Here is a 12,684-nt window from a genome sequence, read left to right on the forward strand (position 1 = left end):
TCAGCTTCCGCAGGTGCAGACTCACAACACAGTGGTAGACAGAGATTTCTTATCCATGTTGAGCGTGGTGCCGAAGGGCCTTCCTCAACACCTGGGGTGAAATGTCCGGCTCCTTTTGATGGCAGACGGACTCTGTGTTGCCAGTTTCGTAATTCCTAAGCCGTAGTTACCTTTCCTGTGTCCGTCTCCAGATCCAGGGATGGAATTTTTGTAGTGCGTGTTGGCTATAAATCGAACTGTGATTTGGCACGGGTGGAATGAAAGTACACTTGAGGTAACTGATTGCTTAAAATTAATACTTCCTTTTGACCCTAAACTATTCGTCATTTCACCTGCACCGCAGGATGTCCAGCAAAGCAACTGGTACGTTGGAGAGCACAGTCGCCAGGCAGTGGAAGAGGCATTAAGGAGGGAGAACAAGGTAACGCCTGCTGGAAAGCCCACCTCGCTGTGTCTGCTGCCCTCGTACGGTCTTCTGACACTGCTCTGATGCACCGGCCTGTATCTCTCGGTGCTCAGGAGGTTGTCATTAAAAGGGGGACTCGGCTGTGTCACCGATTAGTCGTGACTGCCTCTCATTCCAAAATGTCTTTCGGTCCAGTTTTTATTATTATTATCATTATTATTGTTAAGTGAGAACAGTAAAAGCAGCCCTTGATTTGGGAGATCAAATGTGGAAGCTGGGGTGTAAATGGAGGTCACCATGGAAGGTGCCTTCCTTCTGCTTTCTTCCAAGTTCATCTCGTTACCAAAGGTCTGCCCAAGGTACAGGTGAATCTTTATGTCTCCTGTCTTCAGGGAAGGTGCAAGGATCATGAATGCTGTGATAGTCAGGATACAATAGGTGATGCTGTACTAACCACCCAAGATCTCAGTCGCTTAGCACAGCAAGATAATTCTTGCTCACGTTCCTGGGCTAGAACGGTTGGTGGGTTGACCCAGGCTGGTGAAGACCACAACTCGGTGTGTGCTCCCACCAGTCACATGCTGGCTCTTACCACAGCCTCTCAAAAGGAACATTTATCTCTGCTCACGCTTCCTTGGCCAAAGCAATTCATACAGCCAGGTCTACCTTCCAAGAGGATGGGGAAGGACAACCCCTTTTGACCAAAAGGAGAGGGGCACTGAAACACTTATGAGCAGATCAAATGACCACCACAACCATCACCACAAATAGCAAATAGTTATTAAGCAACTATTCTACTGTGGGCAGAGAGCCCTACTTGATTGTGAGACTATCTCAAAAGTGATAGACAGGGTCTCAAGAGTGATGCCACATTGAAACCTCTCCCCTGCTAACCAGTACAATGCTTGGTGTTGAATGAGGAAATACAAAAATGAACACATTCATTCATTAGTAAATGGGTCAGTAAATGACAGGTCCCCAATAAATTTCAATAAAATGTAGCTCTCAGGATTGATACTGTAAAATTAAACAAGATAAATTATATGTAAGTTTCTCGGGTAAATAGAATAATGCCCCCAACGAGAGGCCCACATCCTAATCCCCAGAACCTGTGAATACATCACCTTACATAGAAAAAGGAATTCACAGAAGTGATTAAATTAGGAATCTTGAGATGGGGACACTATCTTGTATTATCTGAGTGGATTCAATGTAATCACAAGAATCCTATAAGACGAGGTAGGAATGTCAAAGTCAGACGTGGAGGCCGTGAGTCAAGGACCCCTGGCAGCCTCTGGAAGCCGGAAAAGGCAAGGAAATGGATTCTTCCTGAGAACCTCTAGAAGGAACCCAGCCCTGTGACCCCTAGATTTTAGCCTGGAAAAACCCATGTCAGAATTCAACCTCCAGAACTGGAGGAGAATCCATTGTTTTAGTCCGCAAAGGTCATGGTCATTTGTTACAGCAGCAGTAGGAAATTAAATGGTTGCTAACATAGTCTCCTGAACCTATTAGAAATAATTGGAACTATCTGATTGGCTAGGTGAGGAAACTGAGGCTAAACCAAGGTGTTGGTTGTAAAGGAAAAAGCGGCAGAACCTGTATTCAAGATCAGCACTTTCTTCACAAAATCACAACTGCCTCTAGGAGCCATTTATAGTTCTTTACATTCAAATTGGGAGCCATAGGTGATGCCTTGGCTACAGGGGCCTCCCTTCCCTGTCCCTGGGGAATCCCACCATGGCTGACAGCTGCTGGGTATATGTGGGAACAGGCTGACAACTCCGACCTTGCCTCTTCTTCTTGGCTATCAGTACCCAATGAGCCACTGTGCTCTCTGAGCCTGTCTCCCACCAGAAAAATTACTCTTAAAGACCTGCTTCCAGGAGCTGCTGCGTGGATGGTTCTAGAAGAGCAACGTATACATCACATAACGTCCTTCCAGAAATATCTGGGCACTCCGGCAAAGCTCCTTTTGCTTCCCTTCTGCCTCCTCCCACAAAAGCACTGAGAAAACAGAATCTCAGTTGGATAACTGCATATTTTCCTGTTCTGTTGGTCTCCGTTTTGTCAAAACGTGTTTCCAATTAATGACAGATAATTTCATTTAAGTTGCAAGATTGCCCAGATTCACTGTGACAAACTCATTGCAGAAGTTAAGATGATAAATCCAAAAATAGTGATGTGTCTTGGCCTCCTCTCCCTTTCTGATCTTGGGCAGTGTTCTGTGCTCGAATGTTAAGGCTTCAATTACGGCTGAAGGTTTGAGGCCGAACAAGTTCCAGAAAATTCCTCAATCCCACTTCATGTACTCAGAGGCTGATTCATTTAAAGAGCAAAGATTTGGGCTTAGCTTTTAGGTACTCTACTAATTAGCCGTGATGCATTCGTGGATTCACTTAAGCAATTAGACTCTATTTCCCTTACCTGTAAAATAGGAAGAAAATAACTTCTCACGCTTTATGTAAACACCGCGTGAAATAATGTGTGTAACATGCTTAGCGTCTTGAGAGCGAGTCTCGATAAACCTTAGCTACCAGCATTATCACGTCACTAGTTTTTTTAGCATTATTTATAAATTTAATATACTAATAGTATTATTACATAATATTACAAGCATTGTTATCAAGATCTATAATACTATATTAGTTACCTGTAATATAGTTATAGATCTATAGATATAAAACATAGTCTGCATAGAGATAATTATATGTAACAGTCATAGGCATAAATTATTATATAGATCTATCTCTATAAAAAATAGTTAAGTGTTGCACCCATCTAATTAGATGTAACCTAATAGATCATTTGTACTCATCTCCGTAAGAATCTGTGCAATTACAGCTAGAGACTTTTCAGTATTTGTCATCGTATAAAAGACAGCACGTAACCACAAAACCAAGTCTTGTAGGTGTGTTTCTGTTCGGGAGAATCGCTCCATTTCCTACCCATTTATGTCCAGACAGACGTTCATCCTGAGCAATTCCCCAGGATATACCTGGTCCCTGCAGTCTGCCTCTTCGCAGCCCTCAAGCCGTTTCACGCTAATGGACCTTTTTTTGGAAATTCTCCGTCTCCTCCCTTGGCTTCTGTCATACAGAAGCTTCTGGGTTTCCTCCTATCTCCCAGATATCTTCTTAATCCTTTTTTGCGTCCCCTCTTTCTTCCCCTGCACCTGCCTTCCCTTCACCTGAGGCTATGTTATCCCCTCCCTCACATATCTACTTGTGCTATCAATGACTGACGCCCCACCTCTCTTTTGGGGACCCTTGCCCTATATTGACATCTCCCGACCAGAGGCCCCACTTATTATGCTAAAAGCCTCTCCTGCTAAAGCCTGCAGTGGCTCCCACTGTCTCTATAATAACACCTGAGCATCAGGCAGAAGAGGAAAGATGCGAACATGGGCAGGAGAAGGAAGCCCCTCTGGGAGGGGAGGTGGAGGGCTACTCCCTGCAGATGGGGCGGCCTGGGAAAATGCTGAGTTCCCAAAAGCAAGACAGTGCCCTTGACAAACAGTGGCTTGGCTGAAGCCGAGATTCAGGAAACAAAATCTCCAAGACAGGTCGGTGCCTCTATCCACTGAACATCATACTAAGGTTGTAGGCATGGCATAGAGGACAGTCGGGGACGGTGGGAGATTTGGAAGAAGGGGATGTCATAATCTGACGGGTATAGTTTTCAGAAAACAAGACCCCTTGATCATATTGACATTCGATAAATACTCATTAAATTAAACTGAACCAAAGACCTGTTTGCCAGAAAGAAAGCCATTTGGGAACTTCATACGCACAAGTGTCACTCTTGCCACCACTGTTGGGGTGGGGTTCTGGCTTGCCTGACAAGAGGCCATTCTTCCTTCTGCTTCAGGATGGCACTTTCTTGGTCCGAGACTGTTCCACGAAATCCAGGGCAGAACCCTACGTTTTGGTGGTGTTTTATGGGAACAGAGTCTACAACGTGAAAATCCGTTTCCTGGAGAAGAATCAGCAGTTTGCCCTGGGGACAGGACTCAGGGGAGACGAGGTGGGTATAACCTGACAGCTTCCCTTTTCCAGACCAACGACAGCAAGGGGGTAAGTTGGGGGATGCTGGCCAAGCCATCAGTCGGTCGCATCCCCACGCCTGCTGGGATAGGAGAAAAGAGCGCCGCCCTGGAGGTGGAGACTGTAATTCCCTTCCAGCCCCTTCTACAAGCATCCCCGCCCACCTTACGCTTCAGCCCTCAGGGCCCCAGCCAATCCTGACCATTCCTGCACCCTCGCAAGGCTCTGGCCCATTAAAGAAAACTCACTTTGCAGGACACATCTCAGTTCTGCCTCCCGGGAGGCCTCCTCTGAAGCCTGTGTCCGTGTTAAGGCCACATTCCTTCCCCGCCCCAGGGCCAAATTCCCAGCGCAGACATCCTGACAACATCCGCCTGCATTAGGAACCCTTAGGTTTGTGTCTCCAAATTGAATGTGAGTTCCATCACAGTATTCAGGGCCATGTTGAGCATGCCCCACATCAGTCCGGATCTGCTGGTAGGCGGCTGGGTGAGACAGTCAATGCGGGCATTCATGGCAACTGTATAAATACAGAGAAGAAAGGAGATTGATTTGGGCTGAATGTGTTTATGGTAGTCTTGGTCTATCTGAACCACCTCACATTAACCCATAACCTCCTTGACATAACAGTTGCTCCGACCTTCGAGGTAGGGAAACTGAGGCTCAAACAGTTCCGTAAATGGCTAGAGACAAACGAAGAGTAAGTGAGAGGGCAGCTCTTCTTGGAAGGAAGGCAGGCAGGGAAGGGGATGGCAGGAAAGGGTAAGGTTCAAATTCTGAGTCGCCATTGACTAAGAATGTGAGCTCAGGCCAGTGACGTGACTTCTCTGAGATTTGGTTTCTTCAAATGTAATGTTCTTTTCTTGTCTGGACTTCTCTAATTCAGTGATTCTCGTGTAGCATCTCCAGACCTCAGTTGTATCTGTTGGTACGTATTACAGGCTGAATTTTGTCCCCCAGCTCTTCCAAATTCATATGTTGAAGACCTAACAGGTAGTACCTCAGAATATAACTGTATTGGGGTATTTTTTTTTTAGTTTATTTATTTATTTTGAGAGAGAGAGAAAGAAAGCAGGGGAGGGACAGAGAGAGAGGGAGAGACAGAATCCCAAGCAGCGATATGGGGCTCGAACTCACAGACTGTGAGATCACGCCCTGAGCCGAAACCAAGCGTCAGACACAACAGACTGGAGCCACCCAGGCACCCCTGTAATTGGGTATTTAGAGCTAAGGTCTTTAAAGAGGAGATTATGGTAAAATGAGGTCATATGGGCGGGCCCAGATCCAATATGACTGGTGTCTCTACAAGAGGAGATAAGGACACAGACACGCACGGCTGTGAAGTCACAGCGAGGAGATGGCCATCTACACACCAAGCAGAGAGAAGGAACCGAGGTGCCCACACCTCGATCTTGGACTCTCGGCGTCCAGATCTGTGAGACGGTACATCTCTGTTGTTCAGGCGCCCCCACCCCTCTCCATCTGTGGTACTTTGTTACGGAGGACCGAGAAAACAAATACAGCGTGAAAACAAAACTTTCACACAACTGCCCATTATTCTTTGCTAGAAATCAAAACGAGGAACATTGCTGGGGCTGCCAAAACGCATCAGGGCAGGCAGGTATGTGGGAAACCTGTCGGCAGCTGCGTGAAGACTCCGGCTTATGGGCACCGGGGTGGCTCAGTCAGTTAAGTGTCCGACTTCGGCTCAGGTCATGATCTCACGGTTTGTGGGTTCGAGCCCCACGTGGGGCTGTCTATTGTCAGCGCAGAGCCCGCTTGGGGTCCTGGCTCCCTCTCTGCCCCTCCTTCACTCGCACGCTGTCTCTCTCTCTCTCTCTCTCTCTCTCTCTCTCTCAAAAATAAGTAAACATTAAAAAAATGAATAAAAGACTCCAGCTTAAACCCAGCGTCTGACCCAGAGCCCTTTTTTAGGAATCACATGTGGCTGGAGAGTTGCGGTCAACACGGGCCTTTGCTGGAACCTGGGAAAGTTTTGACGGAAAGGAGAGCATGAGTGGATAGATAGATTAATGCATAAATCTTCTAAATACAGCCATAATAAGAGAGTATTATGGCAAAGCTAGAGAGAAGTAGCCAATCTTCCCTTTGGGATTAAGGATTAGTGACTTAACTGAACGTTAACACCCTCCGAGCCGGCCAGGGGTTTAGCAAGCCCACGGTAAGGGTTAGTTGTTATATTTTTCACTATTAATCCCGAGTCACTGTAATAACTGGGGTACAGCCCCCCTTAACTAGATGCCTGTGGTTAGTGAACATCCCGGCTCAGTTTCGCTCTGCCCTCTGTCTTCTTCCAGTTCATTGAACTGCTCACATTATTTTAAAAAGCTGTCTACGACTTTTAAATGCTCGGGACACCGCCCTGACGTGTGGGGAAATCACGCGCCCTGACGCGTGGGGCCCCTACCAGATGCCGTGTCCTTTGCTCTCTCACCTGGGCCTCCAAAAACCTCTGGGAAGGACGCGTTCGTGAGCCCCTTTTACCAGACCTAAAGAGGTCACCGCTTCTTCCCCAGCATGCCACACTTTGGTCTGCCCGTAAAAGAGGAAACAGCGACCCAGGGATGGCGTTTAATCAGATTGTCAGCCAGTTCACTGCCCCAGCAGGGAAGCAGTTACCATCTGTGACAGCCCAGATTAGACCGCCAGCTTCCAGGTGAGCTGTTCCAATTACGGTCACCAAGGACCCCTCAAGGATCCAAATGCCTATTTTAAGAAAACCCTTTTTGGGTTATTCTGGAATTTTCTCCTCCCATGCATTTCCCCCAAGCAAAAGCCTCCTTTTTCCTGTGTTTATGTAACACTTACATATGTTTGCTGTGCACAGAAAGCAGCCAATGCCGTTAACAATTACGAAGTGGATCGATTTCATCCTCATGGCGACCCTGGGACTTAGGTGCCGCCAATATTTCCATTTAACAGACGGTGACACGAAGACAGAAATGTTAAGTAACCACCACCACCACCACCCCCCACCCCTGCCCCCGTCACAGCAGGTACACGGCAAGGCTGGGGTTCATTTCTCATCCTGCATAACTATTCATATGGTCTCAGATAACATCGTGACCAAACGCAAACAGTCCCCAGCCTCCTTGAAAACAGCCCAGAACGTGGGTGGAAGAATAGTTAACACTTTTCTGGAAGCTTCCTGTGTGCCAGGCACTGGGTGAGAAGTGAGACTTTACACTGGTTCTTCCTGCCCGTCCTCCCAGCGAACGGGCACTGGCACGAGGCTGGGACGGTCTAGCTTGCCCTCAGCTCCCTCCTGCACCCCTCCATGCATGGGCACCCCCGCCTGGCTGGGGGAGACTCTCCCAGCTTTACAAAAGGAAGAAAGAAATGGACACAGTAAGGCTGTGCTGAGTGCAGGCTAGTGGCTAGCTACTTCACCTGGGGCTCGAACGAAGAATGAGGGTCTTAGTCCGACTCTGGAGGAGAAAGGTAATGAGATACAGGGACTTCAGGGACAATTTTGGTTTTGCGTGGCTGTGGGGCTGTCTTGCAAACCTCAGAATTGAACCACACATCCAATGCAGCGACGCCTGTCTCCAGGGAGTTATTACATGTAAGATGAGATGATGTAAACAGAGTGCCGAACTCATAAAGGGCAGGTGCTTCGTCAGTATGGGTTTGCATCGTAAATGATTCCCCAAAGCCCCTGCATCAGGCCTGTGCGCCCGGGCAGAGGTGAGGTGCAGCTCTCCCCGGGGTGTGGGGGGCTGCAGGGGATGCCTGGACGAGGCCCCAGAAAGCGAGCACAGAAGGCGAGCAAACCCACACGCGTCTGCCAAGAATAAGCCTGGGAAGGTCCATTTTACTGCAGATTAGGTATGTGCATCATCCTGTTAGCCACGTGGCTAGAAACTCATGTCTGAATTCAGATTTCGGAGAGACCCATCGCCTTCACTCTCTGGGGCCTGTAACCAAGTACTGCAAACTTGGTGGCTTAAAACAACAGAAATGTGGAACACCTGGGTGGCTCGGGGGGTTGAGCATCCAACTTCGGCTCAGGTCATGATCTCACCGCTCGTGGGTTCGAGCCCCGCATCAGGCTCTGTGCTGCCAGCTCAGAGCCTGGAGCCTGCTTCGGATTCTGTGTCTCCCTCTCTCTCTGCCCCTCCCCTGCTGACGCTCTGTCCCTCAAAAGTAAATAAACATCTTTTAAAAATGTACTCTTCTGCAATTCTGGTGGCCAGACACCTGAAATCAAAGTATCAGCTGGGCTTCTGGACACTGAGGGAGGGATCCTTCCTTGCCCCTGTCAGCTTCCGGTGGCTCTGGGCGATCCTTGGCTCCTTGGCTTGTGGGCCACATGGCTCCGATCTCTGCCTCTGTGGTCACGCTGTCTCTTCCTCTTCTCTGAATGAATCCCCATTCTGGGGACACAGAGTCCCTGCCGGCCAGGGAGACCCTGCTAATCTGTGCCCATCTATGCATGTACCTGAGCAGGGGTGAGGCTGGAAATATTTAGCAACTGGTAGAACCCCAGCCCTGGCCAGAGAGGCACCTGCCATTAATAACCTGAGGAACTTCATCTGCTGCCAGACATGAGCCCTGCATCTAAGTCTAGAAATCACGTTTGTCAACATCTCTGTGAAAGCTCATAGAAGGGAGCAATTTCCATCACCAGACCGTTCCCTGAAGTTTGCTTATTTATTTAGAGGGGCGAGGGGCAGAGAGAGGAAAGAGAATCCCAAGCAGGCTCTGCACTGTCAGCACTGAACCCGACGCGGGGCTCAAGCTCACAAACCATGAGATCATGAGTGGAAATCGAGAGTCGGCAGACGCTTAACTGACTAAGCCACCCAGGTTCCCCAACCTGATAAACTTTAAAAACTAGTAGAGACAAACAATGAGCCCATGAGCTTACGGCTTCTCGTTTCTTCCGTCTGCTGCTCTGCTGCTCTTTTCTTCTTTCACCCCTATGCGTGCACCCAAACAGATTTACTTACCTTTCTGGCAGTCAACCATTGCCTACAGCTGGTATATAGGCCAAACCCAAGAGGCGTAAACAATTTTTTTTTATTTGATTTAATGTTTATTTATTTGAGAGGAGAGAGAGACAGAGACAGAGCATGAGCAGGGGAGGGGCACAGAGAGAGGGAGACACTGAATCCGAAGTAGGCTCCAGGCTCTGAGCTGTCAGCACAGAGCCTGATGCGTAAACAAATTTTTAAGACCTAATATTAGAATGACATTTGCTCTCCTCCTGGAAAAAAATCATTTGATATAAAATTAAGAGCTTAATTATAATATTTTTTAAAAGTCTCTTTAATGTGTCAGTTGTGGGCCTATCACAAGGTGGAAATAATAAGAAATGATGCCTTGCTTGCTTCCTACCACTTATTAAAATTATGATTTCATATACATTGGCATCCAGGCAGTAGGTTATTAAAATAATTAATATTGACTCATAATTTCAAGACCATCCTAAAGATAGCAGGAATGAGAATATTCTGGAAGCAAGCATTTTCCCTCTGAAGATGAACACCAGGGAAGAGAAATTTCCTTTGTGCCACGTGGGGTTAACCAATGTCACAGAAGACTTCCACAGGACAAGCTTGTCTTCATTACGTTTAGTTTTGCCAAACGTGAAAAAAGAGAAAACTCTGTTCTTAGTTTATAACTGGAAGTGAAACACCATAAAAGAGCCTTCCTGATGGCGTAGAAAGCATACAGTGATCATCTATAACCCTCTCCAGTGATTTCATTGGTCTTTGTTCGTGTTCTTGGCAAACCTAGAAAGGATGAGGTCATAGGAATGACGTTTATTGAGCACTCACTGTATACACTAAGTACTCTTCTAAACGCTATGTATGTGTCAACTCAATTAATCCTCACAATGGCCCTCAGAGGTACGTCCTGCCATTACCATCCCTGTCCGTAGGTGAAGAAACTGAAACAGAGAGCGTAAGAAACTTGCCTGAGGTCACACAGCTAGTGAGCGAGAGAGCCCAGGTTGGAACTCAGGCACTCGGTCCCCACAGGCCCTTCACCTACGACCTCTGTAACACAACACTTGCTTTCCCCGTGTGACCCCTGGCAAAACCACCTTACCTCGGCATCAGGTAGGAACTGGTAGCTATTGAATACCTGTTAGGGGTGGACAGGTGGGTCATCTCACCGAAACCAGATACAGTAACAGGCACAGAGGGGCCAGCCACTTACAGATTTCATCAGGACTGTTTTCAGTGTGAAAAGACAGAACACAAAGTCAGATGAGCCTGGGTGGGAACACCGGAGAGCCCTGGGAACTCCATCATCAGGACAGGCAGGAACGGAGTGGATCCAGGGACTGGCCCATGTCAGGAAATTCGTCATTGCCTGCCTCTTTCCCCCATCGTGACACCTCTTTACTCCTCACGCCCTCCACAAGTGGCGGGAAGGATGGGACCGCCATGGCAGTTACAGGTCTCTTGTATTTCAACTCAGAACTCCCCTGAGGAAACAGCAGTTCCCTCCCAGCCACCACATGCAGCCCCAAGGGCAGGTCCCTCTTGAGTTCCAAGCTGACTGTTTTCAGAGCACATTGTCCCTCAATGAAATTACCTATTTGCACAGGAAACTATTTTCCATCTGCCCCCACTAGAATGTAATCCCCATGAGGACCGGCACCAAGGCCATCTCATTCCTGCTGGATGTCCCGAAGGCCCGCAAACATTTCCGTGCTGGGGCGCACTGGGCAGAGGGAGGAGTGTGTATGATGCTAGAACAGCATCAGAGTCATCCCCACCATGGCTCCCTCCCTTCGGGCTGTGTCGTCTCTATCCTGGTCTGTTGGCATCCGGGCTCACACGCCACTGGCAAGGTGCAGAAGGGAAAGGGCAGACTCATGTCCAGAAAAACCAGGTTCCATTCCTGGTCCTGGCCCCCTAGCTGTGTGACCTCCAAGCAGGTCAGGCCACGTCTCGAAGCTGCGGTTTCCTTAGCTCTGCATGAAGGCCGTTCCTCCTGCCCTGCTCACCTTACAGGGTTGTGGCCAAGGAGGATCGAGGGCACGCGTGGTCTTAAGGTGTGCAAGGCAGACTGAGCAAGCTCTTCCCACTCGTCCTCCAGTATTCCCTTTGAGAACACACCCAAACTCAGTTCAGCAGCATCACTGTCCGTGCCCCCTTGTCCTCAACGTCTGTCTTCGTTCATGCTTCTTCCTGTGCGTTTAGAATCCTTAAACCTCTTGCCCCTTTATGTAGAATCACCCAGAAGGTATAGCCCGTTTCAAGTCTACATCTTCAGCAAAGCACATCCTGATTCCCTAAGCTTGAAATAATCTCGGGCCACCTAGATGGCTCAGTCGGTTCAGAGTCGGACTCTTGATCCGGGCTCAGGTCATGATCTCGTGGTTCGTGAGTTGGAGCCCCACATTGGGCTCTGTGCTGATAGCTCTGAGTCTGCCTCAGATCCTCTGTCCCCCTCTCTCTCTGCCCCTCCTCCACTCGTGCTTGCTCTCTCCCTCTCTGAAATACATAAACTTTTAAAAAAAGGAAAAGGAAAAAGAAATAATCTCACTGTCCACAGCCCTTTACCCGTGTACCTCCAGAAACATCAACATGTGAAGGTCTGCTATCACCTCGGTGTTTCACAAGAAGCCCTGGGAAGGAAGGGACATTGGCTAACAGCTACCAGCACCCTGAGGCCAGCTCTATTCCTTCTGATTACCCCAGGACTCCTTGGAACAGAGGGGTTTCCAGGAGGGAAGCTCACTGAGGCCTTCTGACCAATTTACGAAGTGAAGGTCAAGCCCTGACCCGCTCACTTTTGGTCTCCCCAAGCACCCTGCTCTCCCTTGTTACTTTAACATTTTTATCTCTCTTCCTTCTAGAGCTGGCTCTCCCCATTCTTTAAAAAAAAAAAAAAAAAAAAAAAAAAAAAAAAAAAAAACACTTTATGACACACCTTCACAATTCAAAATATATATATATATTATATATATATCTATATATAATATAGATATATATAATCTATATATAATCTATATATAATATAGATATATATATAATATATTATATATATAATATAGATATATTATATATATTATATAGATATTATATAGATATATATAATCTATATATAATATAGATATAATATAGATATATATAATATATTATATATATATATATAAATTGAATTAACTTCTTCTCTAACTAAAATGAAGCATCTAATTCTGTGCTTTAACCCACAGACACAAAAGATATTTACATTTTCATTAACTTT

General features: G+C 47.2%; 1 protein-coding gene across 1 annotated transcript in view; it reads left to right on the plus strand.

Moving 5' to 3' along the window:
• The window catches only part of CLNK (cytokine dependent hematopoietic cell linker), a 162,576-nt gene that overhangs the window by 149,729 nt on the left and 163 nt on the right, over positions 1–12,684 (plus strand). The window contains exons 17-18 of the mRNA XM_042936891.1: positions 344–421; positions 4,277–4,432. Of these exons, the coding sequence (XP_042792825.1) occupies positions 344–421; positions 4,277–4,432 (234 nt within the window). The remainder of the gene's footprint in view (positions 1–343; positions 422–4,276; positions 4,433–12,684) is intronic.

This window comes from Panthera leo, chromosome B1 (genome assembly GCF_018350215.1).
Source record: "Panthera leo isolate Ple1 chromosome B1, P.leo_Ple1_pat1.1, whole genome shotgun sequence".
Classification (NCBI taxonomy): domain Eukaryota; kingdom Metazoa; phylum Chordata; class Mammalia; order Carnivora; family Felidae; genus Panthera; species Panthera leo.